Source organism: Uranotaenia lowii, chromosome 2 (genome assembly GCF_029784155.1).
Source record: "Uranotaenia lowii strain MFRU-FL chromosome 2, ASM2978415v1, whole genome shotgun sequence".
In the NCBI taxonomy this organism is placed as follows: Eukaryota; Metazoa; Arthropoda; class Insecta; order Diptera; family Culicidae; genus Uranotaenia; species Uranotaenia lowii.
Window position 1 is genome coordinate 381,678,446 of NC_073692.1, and position 19,298 is coordinate 381,697,743.

The 19,298-nt window shown below is 38.2% G+C and overlaps 1 protein-coding gene across 4 annotated transcripts in view; it reads right to left on the reverse strand.

Moving 5' to 3' along the window:
* Window positions 1-8,413: 8,413 nt before the first annotated feature.
* Window positions 8,414-19,298, reverse strand: part of LOC129744506 (uncharacterized) — a 91,124-nt gene continuing 80,239 nt past the window's right edge. For all 4 annotated transcript variants that reach the window (XM_055737068.1, XM_055737067.1, XM_055737069.1 and 1 more), the window contains one exon: window positions 8,414-16,693. In XM_055737068.1, coding sequence (XP_055593043.1) covers window positions 11,111-15,997 — 4,887 coding nt within the window. In that variant the 5' untranslated portion in view covers window positions 15,998-16,693 and the 3' untranslated portion in view covers window positions 8,414-11,110. The remainder of the gene's footprint in view (window positions 16,694-19,298) is intronic.

Consider the following 19,298-nt stretch of genomic DNA (forward strand, 5'->3'; position numbering starts at 1 on the left):
GACTACGATCATTCTTCTGTCCAGTTTGATTTGTCTATGCAGCAGGAAATTTGTGGAATCCCGGTCCCACATCGCTCCCTTCTGATTCCAAGAATTTTCGAAGCTAAATATAGACACGTCGATGCTGATAAAATGTACTTTACTGATGGATCACTTATAGAGGAATCAACAGGATTTGGAGTGTTCAACGAAATATCTAGCGCCTCTTACAGCCTCGAGTCACCATGCTCTGTGTATATAGCAGAGTTAGCAGCTATTCATTGTGCTTTGGACAGTATAGCTTCAAGGCCAGTTGGGCACTACTTTATTGTAACGGATAGTCTGAGTTCTGTTCAAGCAATCCACTCAATAAAACCGGGAAAGCACTCGCCATACTTCTTCGAGAAGATACGGGATAGTTTGAGTGCTTTATCAAAACGTCGCTTTATTATCACCTTTGTTTGGGTTCCCTCTCATTGCTCGATAGAGGGTAATGAGAAGGCAGACTCTCTGGCAAAGGTGGGGGCGATGGAAGGCGACACGTACCAGCGTGAAATAGCCTTCAACGAATTTTACTTTTTAGTTCGAAGAAACTCTCTTGTCAACTGGCAGCGCAAATGGTACGAGGATGACAAGGGTCGGTGGCTGCACTCGATTATCCCAAGGGTAAGCCTTAAACCATGGTTTAATAGATTGGACCTGAGTCGAGATTTTATTCGTATATTTTCCCGTCTCATGTCCAATCATTATTCCTTAGACGCGGTACTCTATCGTTTGAATATTGCTAGCAGCAATTTGTGTAGTTGCGGCCAAGGTTACCACGACATCGAGCATATTGTTTGGTCGTGCGAGGTCCATCTTGTCGCTAGAACGAATTTGATAGACTCCCTTCGGGCCCGACGAAAACCACCCTATGTTCCAGTGAGAGATGTGCTGGGTGTGATGGACTTGGACTACATGTTCGAAATATATCTTTTCCTAAAAGCTATTGATCTTCGTCTATAATTTCTTCTTATTTTCATATTTCCCTTTCTATCTTCTTTTTTCTTTAAAAGTGAACTAGATATAAGCACACAATTGTAATCAAACAAAACGAGTTTGGCTCCTTAAAGCCTAAAGGTATGAGCCGTTTCAAATAAAGAATTTACAAAAAAAAAAACTCTTATTCTTATCCCTCCTGTTCCTAGCTACGTTCTTGCTCGACCACATATTTATATTATGTATTATAGAGTTAATGAGTTTGATCTTGAACAATACACTGTGGATAACCGAGTTTTAATATAAAGTACAACTACTATACTAGTCCCTGACCCCCCTAACTCCGTCCAAAGCTGATAAAAATATTATTTTGAGAATTATAGTACTAAATCATTTAAAAAATCAAAAGGAAAATTAAAAAAAAATTTTTTTTTTTAAATTCCGGATAATCGAGTCTAAAATTCCGGATAATCGAACTCCGGATAATCGAGTCTCCGGATAATCGAGTTTCCGGATAATCGAGTCCGACCTGTATATATATATATATATATATATATATATATATATATATATATATATATATATATATATATATATATATATATATATATATATATATATATATATATATATATATATATATATATATATATATATATATATATATATATATATATATATATATATATATATATATATATATATATATATACTAGCAGACCCGGTAAACTTCGTCTTACCATGTTCAATTCGGCGTCCATTTTCTATTTTTCCTAGTTTTCTTTACATTTCCCTTCTTTCCCTTTACTCGAATCGTCCCGCATAATTCTATCAAAATTAAACCAAAGAACTTAAACTCAATGGGTCTTATAAAATCCAATTTTTGTAACTGTAATTTTTGTAATAACTGTATGTTGATGATATGTACCTATGTATGTTTCATTTGCTGTATTCCATTCAGTAGATTTATTTCGTTTTGTTATATTGTTTTTAATATCGGGACAATTTTTGGAGTATTTGCCGAATATTTTGCCTAGCGCAGCGCTTTCAGCTCCCAATAAGCTTTGGATGGTGTATTTTTTATAGCTGTAGAAATGGAACACATAAGGAAAGATTTTTTACTAACCATTTTCAAACAGCTTATTATTCACCATTCACATGCTTCGAAGCAGTTTGAATTAAAATCCATATTTTCGCCAAATCATTTCCAAAAAGTTTCGCCTGATACTTAAGTTACGGACTTTACAAATTTCAACTTAAAGTTTTCCCAACAGCACTTGTCATGGTATTAAATCTGGTGATTTTGTGTATTGCTAATTCCTTTTTTTTTATTCAAACAAAAAATGCAAATTAATTCCTTTGAACTTTAACTCAATGAATCAAAGAAACGATTGGTTTTGAAAAGAGGAAAACATATGTTTAGATATATTCACCCATTATTTTAAAGATTTTTATTCAAGCAGTTCTGATTTCTAAATTTCCTGAACATTGTTGGTGGTGATCTGTGATTTCATTTAGGATTACGTTATATTTTTAAGATTTAATAACATTTAATTGATAAGCAGATTTTTTTTTAATTTAATAGATTGAAAATAAATAATCTGTTCAGGCTACGATGGTTTCATGAGTTCATTTTATTTCCTGGAAATTATCATATAAACAAAACCTTAATAAAAATTATGTGTCTTTTTTACTTTAAATCTTAATTTTCAAAAATGAAACACCGGTCAAATCCTAACGAATATCACCACAGTTCAACTTTCATATGCTCTGGAAAAAGTAATATTTTCAAAAAAAATATTAGTTATGTTGACAAAAAGAAATATCGAAGTATGTATTTGTCCCATTTATTGGGGCAAGTGAAAACACATAGGTCTTTTTAGATGCGTCAGTGAAAATACTTTAAAATTAATTTAATACTTGTTCTTGTTTGTCTGTTAAATCAACTTTTATTGCTATATCCTAAGTTTTTCTCCGGAATAAATTAATGCTTGGTACTTCAATTTCACTGAATGCTGTTCAACCAAAAGACCTTGATTTACAAAGACCTTTATAATAATTTTGAATATCAGCTTCAGATTCAACACTCGGGATATCCTTTCTGACCATTTTGAAGATAAAATTCTTAAATTGTAGATGTTTCATAGCTTAATTGCGCGTTTTCACTTATTTCACCTAAGAAATTACAGGAATTAATATTTTTTTAACACTATCAGGTCATATTAAAAGTTTATCATAAAAATCTGCTGCCCCTGGAATATCAATCACAAAAAAGCTTTTCAACAAAAAAGAGAATCAAAAGTCTCTTCTATATAGCCAAAATATGTAAATAAAAACACACTTTTCATGTTAAATTTGTACTTGTGTATAAACAAACAGTAAACGTGTACACAGTTTTGGTGAATGATTTAAAAAAAAAGTTAAGTTTATTTAATCAAAATTTTTTTTGGGCCCAACAATTTTTAGATGAAGAAATAATGCATACATTTTTGTAAAAGTTGATAGTTTGCTTAATTAGTTTGATAGTTGATAGTTAGAAATTCTTCCGGAAAATGCATATCCTCACTTTTTGTTATTAAAAAGTAAATTATTTTATTGATAACTTCAATTTACGTTTGCAAAAAATCAAATAGTTCATTCGTCCTTTTAAAACTTCAATTCTATCTAATCTATTTCAAAGAACAGACTCTTGTTGAGAGGACGAATGGCCAAGTTGGTTAAAATCCTATATGAATAAACAAATTAGAAGAGAATAGACTCTTGTTCAGATAATGTGTCGAGCATTCTAGGCGTATTGGATTATAAGAAATTGAATGTAAAGCTTCCCATTTTTTTTATTTTTAAACGTCCTCAAAGTGTCATAACATTATTTCATATTTATCTTTACCAAGTTCATATTTTTTGGCAACAATTTACTACTTAAATTAACACGAATTAAAAATGGTTTTGATATTTGAAATCGTTTATATGGTTTTGATTCGATCGATAAAATATCAATCCGTGTCACATCTAGGCGTCATTTATTACCATGTGTTGTGTACAAATAAAATAAGCAAGAAAAAAAACACATCTAGGTTGCATATCGCCCCCACGTGCATAAGAAATATAGGTACTTGGTTGAGAAATAGGCGCCTAATTTTAAAATTTTTCCAGCGATCAATGAACAGTATGCTTTGGTTACTATTATCTAGTAACGACGTTTGCTAGCGGCGCCTCGCCCATGCAGACGAAAAACAAACCTCTCGAAGAAAAGAAAATCTCTAAAAATGGATGTCCGACTTTCCAATTTCAGATTTTGGCAAAACAAATATTATATGTTTTATTCTATCAGCAAAATGGCAACCTGAGTCACATCTTGGCGTCATTCATAACCATGTGCTGTAGAAATGAGCTAGGAATCAAGAACAAAAAAAATCACATCTAGGCTTCATATCGCCACCACTTGCATTGAAAATATGCTTGGTTGAGAAATACGCGCCAAAATATTCTCACTGATGAGTATGCCATGCCATGGTTACCATCTTCTAACGACGTCAGCTCGCGACGCCTCGACCTTGGAGACGAAAAACAAACCGCCCAAAGGAAAAAAAAAAATCTCAAAAAAATGGAAGCCATGACTTTTATTTCATTCTAAAAACTACAAATTTAGTTATTACGGACAACTGATGCGACTTTGTGTTGTTTTTATTCGATATAAACCGATTCGCATGGCTACAGAATATTCTAAAAATAATTTCATTCGAATCGTTTGGGTCATTTCGGAGGAGTAGTACTACAAACACCGTTACAAGAGAATTTTATATAATAGATATGTGTGTGTGCACATTTCCCCTTCCCTCGCCTAAATTAAATTATAATCTAAGAGTTGAGTCGCCACGACTATTACGGCTTCCCCTTCCACTAACATAGATAAGTTAAGTGATACACTCGGCAAAATGAAACTTTATAAGTAAAATGCCTTAATAAACAAACCTTTGATCAAAAAAAAAAAATATGTATTTACACGCAAAAAAAACTGCACGTATCGGCTACGTGAAAAATTATATAGTTTTTATTTATCCAATTGATTTCCACGTCAATTGTATAAATAAGTATAAACACTCCTCTAATTAGAATTAATCCATTAGGAATATCACCAAATCACATAATTTACGTGAATTTTTAATGAGTTCGACCGTTCGACGCGATGTGACGATGGAAGCTACGAGAAATGTGTTTAGGATCGAAATGAAATTTGAACCGTTTACACTATTTATTTTAGCATTGTTGTTGTTGGTATAAAAATAGAAATAAAACAAAAATTTACAGAAAATTGAATTTATTGTCAGTGACATTTTGTCACTATTTTTTGGCATAAACACTTTCGAAAAACAACCCATGCACTTTATTCCGGAAGCTTGTAGAATCCTGTAAAAAATAAAATTGTTCCGATTGTCGGGAAAATCGGTAAATTACGGCAACTTGCAGAATAAAACAAGTGCAATATAGACAGATGACACATTTGATTCGGCTCCGCAAGGCTTCGAGCGAGTTTATTTAGATCAATAACGGCTTTTTCATTGAACGCCAGAGTAAAAAAAATGTCTTTCGTTCATGTGTAACTTTTTGATAAGTCTAAAAAATACATACAGTGAGGGGCAAAATAAAGTGTCCAAATTATTTTTTTATCATTTCTTTTATTATTCTGGTTAAAATTCACCGAAAACATCGTAATCATTTTTAAAATATTGTTTATTATTTTCTTTTTAATTTTTGTTAATGTTGCGCTGGTAAAAAAAGAAAGTTTTTCTGATAGAAAAAAAAAACAATTAATATTCCAAAAAAAAAAAATGGGCAAAATAAAGTGTCCAACTCAAAAATCAATATAATTTCGATAAGTTTCCATCGCGAGGCCCCTCGAATTTGTTTGTTTTGTGTATTTTGACGTTTCATAAACAACTGGCTTGGCTCTGGAGCAGGGGTGCCAGGTGGTTTCATCAAAAATCAGGACAACGTGTGGCTAAAAATCAGGATTTTTCAGGACACTTCTTGATTCATGAAAATAATAAGGATTTCTGCTTAGATTGCATAAATAAAGGCGCAATACAGGGGCTGTAAACGCCTTGATTTATGCAACAACAGTTTGTAGCTTCTTGGGTGGCCTGCGTAGTTCATATCGAAAAACACCATTTAAATATCATCTGAACCGAAGATTACCATCTGTTGAATGGGGTAAGCTATTTTATTACCTGTCTATTCGATTTTCTCATAGTTAAACTAGACATTCTATTATATTTGAGAAGTTTTTATGCAAATCAGGACAAATCAGGACATTTTAGGGACCAATTTCCAAAAATCAGGACAACTCAAGAGTTTTTGAAAAATCAGGACGGTCTCTCGAAAATCAGGACAAATCCTGATAAATCAGGACACCTGACACCTCTGCTCTGGAGTCTTGTTTGAATATGAGCCGTCTACATTCGAATAAGTTGTAAAATATGGAGAACGCATAAATTTCTGGTTCCATTCCGTTGTCCATCCGGAAACTGGTTGTTCGTGATGTGAATAACGATCACACGCACCGGGAAGTGGCCAAACACTACGAAATCGGCAAGACAGCGGTATCAAAAATCATGAAGAAGATGAAAACGTTCGGATCGGAGATGGATCGCCCAAGAAGAGCACTGAAGTCCAGGACAGATCCAGAACGGACAAGAAAATCATTCTTGAAGTGAAGAAAAACGCAATAATAACGATCCGGCAGTGACAGGAAGAGCTCCAATTTTCGGTATTGCGTTGTACTGTGCGTCGCCGCATCCATGCAAAGGAGTACCATAGAAAGATAGCAGTGAGAGGGCCTTTCATCAGCCAGGTGAACAAGGCTAAGCGGTCAAGTTCGTCAAGGAACACGCCGATAAACGGCTCGAGTACTGGAAAACATTGTTGTGGGCCGACGAATCCAAATTCGAGCTATTCAACCGGAAGAAGCGGGATCATATGTGGCGCAAGTCGGGTGAGGAGCTCCAAGATCGCCATATCCAAAGAACAGTCAAGCACGGAGGAGGTAACGTGATGGTGTGTGGGTGCTTTTCTTGGGGTGGGGTGGGCAATTTGGTAAAAATTGACGGAATCATGACAGCTGAGTCATATTCCAATATCCTGCGGAAAAACCTCGAGGTATTCCTCATCAAGACGGGCCTCGAAGAGCGCTTCGTTTTACAGCAGAATAACGATCCGAAGCATACGGCCAATCTGAAAAAGTCATTTTCCCGTTCCTGCCGCATCAAACCCCTTGAATGGCCCCCACAAAGTCCTGATCTGAACCCCATCGATAGACTGTGAACCATCCTCGATGCTCTGATTGATAAGACTGGTGTGACAAATTAAAAATACTTATTTTGATGCCATGGAGCATGCGTGGGAGGAACTCGACCCACAACACTTGCACAACCTTGTTGAAAGTATACCGAAGCACTTGTAGGGGGTGTTGAAGGCCGAAGGAGGCCATACCCATCATTAAATCGTCCTTGTTTGCCTTCAGTTTGAATCAATTTGAAGCTGTACCGATCTGGACACTTTATTTTGCCCCTGTTTTTTTTTTTGGAATATTAACTGTTTTTTTCTATCAGAAAAACTTTTTTTTTTAACAGCGCAACATTAACAAAAATTGAAAAGAACATAATAAATAATATTTAAAAAATGATTACGATGCGTTTTCGTTGAATTTTAAACAGAAAAATAAGAGTAATTGAAAAAAAATAATTTGGACACTTTATTTTGCCCCTCACTGTATACACTGAGCGAATAAAAAATGGTAACACTCTGCTTTTTTGCATTTTAAAAAAATAATAACTGACTATCATCAAAATGTTCTTCTACATTTTTTTTAAATGTTTAAAATTTTTTTTTTTCGATGAACCAATTGACATTGAGGATTGAATATTTGAAAAAGGTTGTGAATCAAGAATAGTGAAACTTGCGGAAATAAAAAAATTTTCTATCAAAATCAAATGGAAACATGAATTCTAATAAAGGGAAAGTATTCATCAATAAAAAAAAAACAGCGGAGAAAAATTGTAATTTCACAAGGATTAGCTCGACATGCGCGTTCGGTACTGAAGTTCGTATCGGTGGTTTTGCGTAAAATGATCAATTAAAGATGTCACATTCGAACTGATTGCAAAAGGATGTCGATTGAAAGATATATCGATCGGTTAAAAAACCCCAAAAATAACTTGTGCCTCTAATTATTCGAAGTTCGAAGCCGTTTGCCAGTTGAATAGTAATTAGACAGCAGCGCAACGTCCGGCTCTGATGGGCGCAATCCTAAACTGTCAATTTTGAACGAAGATAAGTTGATTTCAAATCGAACGATCTCACGGCGTTTGTCTTGTGCATATTAATCGATTGATTTGGTTTTTAAATAGGCGGTTCGGATTAATAAGTGGAAACAACTCCGGATTTTTTTTCTCCAAATTTCGATTAATTTTATTCAACAAAAAGACCTAGTTACGGGTTTTTATTGCAAAATAAATTCTTATGGATGTGTGTTTGTTGAAAAGTTAAAATACTTATAGTTCTTCTGGTAGGTAATCGATTGCGGGTTTTTTTTTTCTTGATAGAACGTATACATTTCTGGCGAGCGAGGAACACTGTTGTAGGTTGTTTTTTTGTATTTATTTATTTTTGCAAGTACAAAATTCTAAAATATAGAAGGTATCAGATTGGTTTTAAAAGACTATCTGTTCATAGGAATGTAGGTTTTTACTTAGTTTTGGAAACGACTTAATCGATCACCACACAATGCAATATGGTCGAAGTTTGGAATGTATAATGTGTGCTTTTGCTTCTTTTTTTTTGGGCTGACTTTCTAGAATATCGCCGCCGGTGGATTTTTTTCTATTGCGGTCGGGATTCTTATCTAAAATACTATAAAACAAAACGTATCGAAGCTTGGTTGGTAAACTTCATCATTTGTACAACAAATAAAAGAGTTGAGCCCTTCGATGCGTTCATAAGGCAGTGTCGTTCTACTTCATTGAACGAATCGAGAGCTTTTTTGTGTGAACCGCAAAAATTTTCCAAACGGCAGCGATATCAGAGGCCAATTTTTATTATTCGATCGACTCATTCACCAACATTAATTGTCTTTATGTTAATTTTTTTTTTTGTTGTATCTAACTTTTTTTCGTTATTTTTTTTTCAAATATATTCTCTTTATCTGTTTTTAACGTTAGACATTAAACAGAGACACCTGCATGACTGACTTTTTTTTCTATAGACAAGCGCGTGGTAGAAAAATTACCAATAGCTTAATGTTTGGCGTGAGTGGTATTCGCTCGTTGTTTTTAGCATTTTTTGTGCTCAGGACCTCAGGAGATTCCACAAAATTTTGTTTTTCTCGTGTGATTTCTTCTCTCAGTCTGTGTTTTTTGACATTCTTGTTTGATTTATTTTTTTCGTAATGTGGTTGAGGGATGGATCTTTTTTCCATAACTGTAAGCCGACTGAACTCGGGAATCAAAAATCGGTACGGAGCCTAGCTAACATTAGGTTCGTATACTGATTCTAGGAATTGCAAAAGTCCAAGAGATTGACAGACTGTGAACGTCAACTTATCTTCGATCGCGAATATAGCGCCTTTACTTATGCAATTTTTACGATCTATATACGATCCGATGGTTGGCAATGCAAAAACATTTTTCGTCACCGATTCTCCCGAATACCTCGAATCCAATTTTGATTGATTGATTGTTTTTTGATCATCTGTTTGATTGCTGATAGTTAGTAAGTTATTTTTTCACATTAAATCGATCCTGTAATGCATTGGAATTTAATATATTATATTAAATTTGGTGCATGCATAACAAGTGTCTACCTAATAAATAATTTATATGTTTTAGTTTTTGTTTTCGTTCACTGCTTTTCTGCTTTCAACGTTTCGGCTCGTTTGGTGAGGTCCTTCATCAGAGATTATACGCTAAATTAGTTGGTTTTCCTTAAAGTTTGGAATGTGCGAGGTTTGCGTTTTTTATTTATTTATTTGAGTCTACCTTCAGATTAAGGACAACCCTTTCTAAACGAACCCAAAGTTAACGCGCTTTGAGCGGAACGAAAATATATGCGAGGTTTCGTTACTTAAAGGTACGATGAAATGTTGATCTATATAGTTAAACATACAACTAAGTCTAGGTTTATAGTTTTCATCTTTTCTTAGTTTTTATACTACACGAAAATTTTATGCTTATTTGTAAATTCTTTTACAGGTTATTAAATGAAATAAAATAACTGCTCGGTTCTCTAGAGAAACGCAAAACTTCCATTGTTTCAGCATTGATACTGTTATCCCATGGATTGCGCTAAATCACACACACTTTACACAGTAAATCACGATTACAAATTATGTTCAATGATGAAGCCTACGTCCTAAGAAAAAAAACTAGACACTTTTACGAGATGTACGTAGATTTATACTGTTTTAATCGATACTACTTCTTAAGACCTTATCATTTTTTTATTTTCAAACTAGAGCGAGTAGTTATGAGTTGGGAACTTTCATAAATCTGGCTTAGATTAATTTCACTGGTGTTTGATTTTTGAATGTACATTAACAACCTGCAGATATCCAGCAAACATGGCACCACACTATTGGACACCTCCTACAGAGATTTTGCACACTGACTAGAACGGAGGTTCGCCATCGATGACACACCCGGACCCAGGAAAGATCACAGAGAACATGTCCTCTACAATTGGATCCAAACAGTTTCTTAGATATTTGCGGGTAAAACTTTTACAATCCGTATTGAAAGGCAGCTGTAAACCTGTGATGTATAAAGTCAATTTAAGAAAAAGTGTTCAGAAGATTATAAAAAAATCTTCCCTGTCCGGTATCTTTCAACGCATTGCAAAAGATTTACGGTTTTGAGGAACTTTAGGTCAGAATCTGTTTGCTTCCGTAGGAGAGGTCTAGTTGTTCAGGATCAAGTTGACCTACACAACCGTTGGGCCTGCGTTGAACACTTTCGTAAACATTTGAGCTTTCACCCTAAAGAATTTCGAGCACATAGTGCCGAATAAAATCAACTATCCATTGCTTTTGTCAAAATTGTGCTACGAAAATGTTCAACTAGTTCGGCGAAACAGTCAAGAAATGGTCTTCTTCGACGAGGTCTCACATCATCCCGGCTGCGGGATCAAAGTATCGTTGCGGTGTTATCTGAGATTTTTTCCGCTTCTTACTGCGCAAAAATTCAGCCACGTCGAAGTTTTTACACTCATTCGCGATGGACAGCGGAGTACGTCCGTTAGAGTCCTGCTGTTCGGTCTGAACTCGGCACCAATCGACCAGGAACTGCACGATCTGTAGATTGTTGCTAAAACACGCCTTGTGCAGTAAACTTTGCTGATTTCGCCCGTCCCGAACGTTCGGATCGTACTGTAACTGAACGATCATGAACTCTAGCATGGCGTAGTTGTCGGCGAACATGTGGATGGTTGGAATTTTCGACATCTGTTCGATTTCTGCTAGATGGATCTTCAAAAGGTCGATGCTTGCCCCCGCTCCTATGAATAGCTTCATAATGTCTAGGTTTCTCGAATACATCGCTTGAATTAAGGGTGTCAAACCAGAGGAATTTCGCTCATCAATAGTAGCGTATTTGAGGATCAGCATCCTAGCGGCTATAATGTTGCTGTGTTTTGCTGCCACGTGTAGTGGAGTATCTCCAAATTTGGTAACGGCATTGATTTCCGATCCACTTTCTATCAAAAACGCTGCGATTTCGTTGCATCCAATGGCGATTGCTACATGAAGTGCAGTACTGTCGTACGGATCTTTAAACAGCAAACACTGCCGGTTTGTCTCGATCAAGTACTTAACCAGCTCGACCGATTGCGCATAAACAGCCTTGATCAAACAGAGTCGTTCGGACGTCACATTGAACCCAAGTTTGCTCAACATCTTCAACATTCGGAGATTGCGCTTTTCAACGGCTACGGTCAGCGGAAGTTGTCTCAAAGAACTTTTCTGCAAGCAGAAGTTATGTTTTACGAACAGCTTAAGGGTTTTGATGCTATTTTTCTCGATTGCCCACTCGACTGCGTTCAATCCACATTGATCGACTACCGAGATGAACGGTTTTTGGTGCAACAGTAGATCGATTACTCGGTAATGATCAGCTCCTACTGCTATGTGCAAGGCTGTCTTTAATTGGCAGTTCTGCCGATTCAATTTCTCTTGAACATACTTAGCATGATTGCTGATCAAATACTGCAATATACTTGCTTGATCATACTTTGCACACAAATGAATTAGCGTGTTGTTTTCACTATCAACCGCAATCGATGGGCTGACCTGTCGAACTTCCAGTAAGAACTTAACGGCCTCCAAATTCCCGTATTTTATTGACCTAGCCAGTAAACTGCCCTTTTCTGCTTCCGCTTCAACGTCCTCACCAATCAGCATCGGAATAAGCTCGTTTTCATGATACCGTATCGCATAGCAAACGGGTAGATAGTCCTGCTCGTTACCCGCATTTATCTGTGCGTTCTGTTTCTTCAACAACCGGACAATGTCGTTCAACCCCAAGCTGCAAGCTCGATGCAGCGCCGTATTACTATCCGCATTGCACTGATTGACGTCCACGTTCAGCTTTATCAACTTCCTCACCGCTTGTACGTCCCCTTTCTGAATACAGTGATCCAACACCGTCGTACCACTTTCATCCAAACAATTCCATCCAATATCCTTCATTTGCTTAGAAATCTTATCGATAAATTCGTGATTGATGTACTTGGCAATCTTGGACAAATTTATGCTCAACTCAAACTTCTTAACGTTCTCCAGAAATATTTCATAAGCTCGGAAGTACAGCGCCATGTACAGAATCGTCGCCTGTCGTTCGTACTGACCCGTTAGACTCACATTAGCGTCCACAAATATTGACCCAAAACTTCGCACCAACAGGTACTGGAAGAACTGCTGCTTCTCAAACGAAATCGTTTGCAAATCCTCAGCCAAAAAATCAATCATCGTCTTCAAATTATTCTTGATCGTATAATCGATGATTTCATACTCGGCTATCGGTGCCTCGTCCTGAAGCACTCCCAGCCGCATTCCCCGAATGTCTGCGTAGTCCGGAGTTAACGCCTGCAGCAGCTTCAAATCTATGTTCTCCACCGATTTGAACAGTCGCTCCTGCTGCTCGACCCAGCTCCACTTCATTTTGTAGCTGTTGATCAGGTTTTCGTTCAGCGTCGCAAGGTCGCTGACATTCACTTTGAGATTGTTCGGCGGTTGGTACAGCTTGAAGTCGTTACCTTTGAAGATGAGCGAGTTGAGGAACACCTTCACCTTGGTGCTGTGGGTGAGGGTAAGCATGTCGTAAGTAAGCGAATCGTGAAGAAGGTATTCTCGGAGGTTTCTCCCACTTATTATTGACGATTGGAGCTTCAAGACGTAAGCGTTATCTTGAAAGACGTTCAAGTCCGTTAGGATTTCGCAAACTTCCAGAAGACAGAACTCCAAAGCAAACTCCACATGTGGAGCCGCTTCGTTGACGAACTGCGTCACCTCGTTAAAGTCGCTACAAGGTAAAAATTGTCCAATCAGCTTCATTTTGCTTTCCAAAAACGATTGAAACTCGTCGCGATCCATCCGCTTGTTACGCTTCATAATGGCGTCGTTGATCTGTCGATTGGTGGTTTTCATGAACATAGTCATGACCGCGTACTTTTTGTCGATGTTGAAGCAATTGTCGTAGTAGTTGACGGCCAGTTGTTCGTGCAGGACGGCAAATTCGATGGAGCTAAGGTTTTGTAGCTGGAACTTCTTCAGAATTTCGTTGGTGTAGTTTTGGTGTATCAGACTGTCGTAGATTTTGCCTTGCTGCGGTAGGAAATGATCGATTGCAAAGGATTTTTCCGCGTTCAGCAGGTAGATCATGGTGAGGAAGTTTTTCGTCGCTCGCTCATCCATTTGGTACTGATAGAGATAATTGGTGAAGATGTGTAGCATCTCTTGGAGAACGAAGTTCACGGATACCAGATGGTTATCGCAGCTGATGTCGTATTTGGGGTACTTTTCTCGCAGGAAAGATTGCACGATTCTTTTGATTTTGGCGATGTCTTGATTAGCGTTCCCGAGCAGCATTGCTGTGTTGAAGTTGTGACTTAGCGATGAGAGCTGTTCTTTGCCTTCTTTGAAGAGGCTTTCGTACCGATGAGCTAAGGGTTTGTGAATGCAGCGTAACAGATCACTGATCTTATCGTCGTGTTGTTGGTTGAATGTTTCCTGCAGGTCTTCGACCACTCGTATACAGTCTTCCAACTCGAAGTGCAAATCGTCGAGAGTGTGATTCTCGAAGTACAGCCGATTGGCTTCTCCGACGTATTGGTTATAGGTTTTGACCTGGGTTCGATCTTTTAGCTGGTATACATTGCCCAGGTAACATTTGTACGTCTCCAGGATCTTGAGGTCGAAGATGTAGGAAAAATAACGCCTCACCGACTTTAGACTACATTGCACTTCAGCGAACGGCATCAGCCGGTTCTCCATTTTGTCGGAGCACAGTTTGTACAGGGTGACATTTGGCGTGTAATAGTCTTTTAGCTCAATGTCCAAGTTGAGTGGAAGGATTTTGTTGATGACGTAGTCCAGCTTGCGGCGAATACGGGGACAGTAGCTGGTGTTGCTGGCAGTGTCCGACAGCACTTGCAGGGTGCGCTTGATTGCTAGGACTCCCGATATCTGGTACTGGGGCAACTGTATCCGAGAGATGCCGTCCAGGTATCGAAGTATTTTCTTGATCGAGTAAAGTTGGGCGAGGTGATCGGCGATTTTCCTAAGCCGTTTGAAAACGACGTAATTTTTACGTGAGATTGTGCGTGTTAGGTTCAGGAATTCATTAGTTTTCATCTCGTTGCGAATGATCTCCAGTTCGTTTTTGCCAAGGTTATTGATCAAGCGCACCTGAATGGAGTTCAGTTCGGTGTTAGCCTTGAGCCGGGCTTTGATGTAGTAGATCAGTTTTTTCTTCAGCGGGCATTTCTTTTTCCATAATGCGTTGATGGCTTTCGTTGACTTTGCTGGAGTGGCGTCGCGGATACAGTTGATTAGATGTAGGAAGAGATCGTTGGTCCATTTCTGCTGGGTGCGGTTTTCTCGATCCAAAAGCTCATTCTTAATTTTGTTCAGTTCTTCGCATAGGGAAGTTAGGAAGACCAGTATCAAGTTTTTGTTGATGATCAGCTTAAAGATCTCGTAATCGGGACTCTTCTTAAAGATGGCCAGGAAAATTGCGAGGCATCGTTCCATTTCCAGCATTGGCAGATGGGCGAATTCGTGTTTGTCCTTGATGAAAAACAGGTTGTCGTAGACGATCTTGACCGCCAACAGAAACTTGTCGTCGAAGTCGTTGAGATTGTCATTGGCGTAGTGGGTTTTGAGGTACTGGGTGTACTCCACGATCAGATCGATTCGATTTTCGTGCTCCTTTTCGAACTTTAACCGATCTGGCTTTTGACTCGGTGGATGATGATATGCATAGCTGTAGTTGAGCAGTTGGTATTCCAGGAAGTTTTCCATGTTCTTGGAGATTTGGACATTTTTGACGTACAGCTCGTGCCACACGCTGGACAGAAAGTGGATCTGCTGATGAACGTCGAAACTTTTTAGTTCCAGGAACAACTGCAGCAAAGGGACCGATCCTCGACGAATCAGTCGATAGAAACACCGGTAGTCCGACAGATTCCGGAACTCTATCGCCAGCATGAACTTCGTCACATCTAGGAAGTTGAGATTGATCGCCAATTCGGAAGCGGTCAGGTTCATAGAATTCCGCAGGTCACAATCCGCACCCGCCTCGATCAGAAACTGGATGATTTCATTACGATTTTGTTGCGAGATTATCGACAGATGCAGCGGAGTGTTGAGATCATCCGGCGTTTGATAGTCCAGTACAAAATCTTTAAATTTAGACTTAATTTTGCCGAGGTCTCCTTCCACAATCAATTTGCAAAATTCGCCCGCATATTTGCTGACATAGTTTAGTTGCGACATTTTTGTTGTTTTTGTTTCGAAAAATACTACTTAAGAACTTTTAATCACTAGCATAAAATATCGTTTCCCTTTTTATTTTAGTTTAAGGGGAATCGCGCGAGGTGTTGAAATTTGTTGCTAATCACAGATCCACGGTGCCTGATTCTCTTCGTTGAAGCATAGATCCCTTCAGCTATTCATCATCAACCTCATACACTGAACACGACTCCTCTTAGGACTGGCAAAATGATGCTGATCGTGACTGAAGCTGTTCTGCTGAGGATCACTACTACTGCCGATTTTGATGGGCTGTCGCTTCATGACGCGGGATTATTTGCTCTGCTCGTTCGAGATCTCCGGCTGCCGTGGCGGCAACGTTCGTTGATTTGACGACCAACAGGCGGTGCTGATAGGCTCTTCATCAGGGCAACGGTGTTGAAAGCAGCCACGGACGGCAGACACTCCCACCTAATTATGGGGACCTTTCCCCTGACTTTCCGACACTCTTTCCAGGAGAGATGTGATGATGGCCGGGCAAAAGCCCGTAGTAGTAGGTGGAGCGGTAATTAATTTGATTGATTCTCGGGTTCTGGGTCAATCACTGTTTTGGTGTTCCTTGCGCTCCTTTAGCTTCGTTTTTTCTTCGATTCCTGTTTTATCGAGTGGTTCGTTGAATTGTGCTCATCAAACTTTGAAGATCACGTCGATCGTGATTATCTGAAAGAGAGATGAAAGAGAAACAATTACAATGATATCGGGCTTAAGAGAAACTATAAGGACGGTTTAATCAGGGAAAATTCAAATTCAATGATTCTCAACCTTAATTCAATCTGAAATTTGATTTCTGAACATGCTTTTATTGCAAATGAGTCAGAAAAGGTTAGATTGTCAGAAGGTTAAAAAAAATTGAAAAAGAACTTAGGAAAATATTGAACAAAATAGTGAGTGCACTGTACGGGGTTTAAAGCTGCAATATCCGGCATCCTAGGCCAACGTCTACTGCATAAATATAAAACTGAATCTGAAATCTTAAATATGATATCTGAAATCTGAATCTAAAATCTGAATCTGAAATCTGAATCTGAAATCTGAATCTGAAATCTGAATCTGAAATCTGAATCTGAAATCTTAATCTGAAATCTGAATCTGAAATCTAAATCTGAATCTGAAATCTGAATCCTGAAACCTGAAATCCGAATCTGAAATCTGAATCTGAAATCTGAATCTGAAATCTGAATCTGAAATCTGAATCTGAAATCTGAATCTGAAATCTGAATCTTAAATCTTTATGTGGAACTGGATTTCAAATCATTTTCGAAAAATTTGAATGCTGAAATCTGCAAAATGCCTTTAATTTTCCCAAATTAATCGAATTAAAAATCCGAACCGAACAAGTTGATGAACCAATCAAAATTAATCCATAATATCGGCCCGCGTTGTGCTTTGCATGTTTCCAAACAACCCAAATCTAATTATTACCAATTTCCCGAATTAACACACGTTCTCTATCGGCGATCGTTTTCAATTTACGGTCTTCATCTCATCGGCTGGAATTCCTCGCTGAATAGCTATTTTGACTTCAAGAGTTCAAGAACCATATCCCGGGCTGGCTATCCGTGAAGACGGACAGATCATTTGAAAATTAGTACGTGGCCACAGCCGACTTCAGAAAATATCTATCCATTACTCTGTTTGTGCTTATTGTGGGCAGTTTTTTTTCTATTCCTTTTTCCAAACACGTATAGGTGCTTATTTTTAAGCCTATCGAATTTTTGTGGATTGGTTTTCTTTCTCTTCTAAGAAGAGCAAGCAACACTAATAAGCAACAATAACAACAGCAACAACGAAAGCTCGAAGCCAACGGCAACCTATCAGCCCCTCATTAATGAAGCGCTTAAATTACACGTTTTGGCGTCCAGGGAGCGGAAAATATCTCTGGATATGATTGAATCGGTGTCGGCTATCTGCGGATTAATTAACGCCTTGCTTTCGTTACAGACTTTGGGGAGGAAAAGAAACGATCGATACGAGAAGCCACAGGGTGCTGAAATGTTTTTGAACGCTTGGGCTGACTAAAAGTTTGAAAAAGATTTTTATAAAGCCACTAAATTAATTTAAATTCATTACCGATGGAACAGATTTTTCGGTCGACCATTTTCCTCCTGATAAATAAATTTCCAACCGTGTCCAGACCTAACAGAAAACCTTTGCGGGAAACGAAATCATGACCATCATTATTAGAGACAGCACAGAGTGATTGAATCGATCGTGATTCGATCAAGAGACCATTAACGCCTGATATGTACCGTTGTTGTTGAGGAACATTCTCAAACAAGCTGTGGGCACATAAACACACTCTCTGTAGTTAGGCGAAAGTTTGGCGGCACGCTTGGGGATACTTTGGGGTGGAAGAAAGCACAATCGGACTACCCTGCCTGGGGCCATTCCGGGGTCTGGACTAGGTGGGTGGGATCTATCGATAGGTTCGTCTAGCTAAGTTTCTATGATCTATTTATTTTGCTTGCCCAGGAATGGTAGATGCGGATCGGAAAGCCCATGCCCGGCACACCGTGTCGTCCATGGTGAAGTAGTGATGGGGATGATTTAACCGCTTGCCTGATGGCCTTTATCATGTCAATCGCGTCCATCTAATTCGGAGTGGGTTTTGTTGAAGAAAGCACGGCGAAGGTGTTCTGTTTACCCATCAGGGCTAATTGAGTTTATTTATTAAATTATATATTTTCCCTAAAGGTTGCCGGAAATCAGATGCTATCGGTTTCCAAGAAATTTTGGCGACTAAACACTAGCGTCAAATAAGGGTTGACGGGTTGAGATGCAACCTCGAGGTTAAACATTTTTCGAGCACACACATGCAAAAGTGCAAAATTGCATTATTGTAAATAATATAAACACATCCATTTTGTGAGCGAAGTTACGCATGATTTTCATTGCATTAGTGTGATTTACCCAAAGCTTGACTGCAAAGCTGCAGACTTGAGTGAAAAGCTGCAAAGCTTGACAGATTTTGGAGATCTTAGACGCTTAGGGAACGAATTTAAAATTTTGAACGAGCTGCTTTACCGTTAACATTTCTCGCGTCTTCAAGAAAACATGACAAATGACCCCGCAACATTTTGAACACATATCAAAAATTAAAAAAAAAAAACTAAACACCGTAGTCCCCGGTGATGTAAGCTTCCGCGGTGTCACTTCCTGCAGCTTGACCGAATCGGCTAATATGTTTGCTGAATTCTTCCAAAGCGTTTACTCTCCACCTAGTATTGGAACAGATAGCAGTTAGCTCGCATCGCTCGAGTCCTAC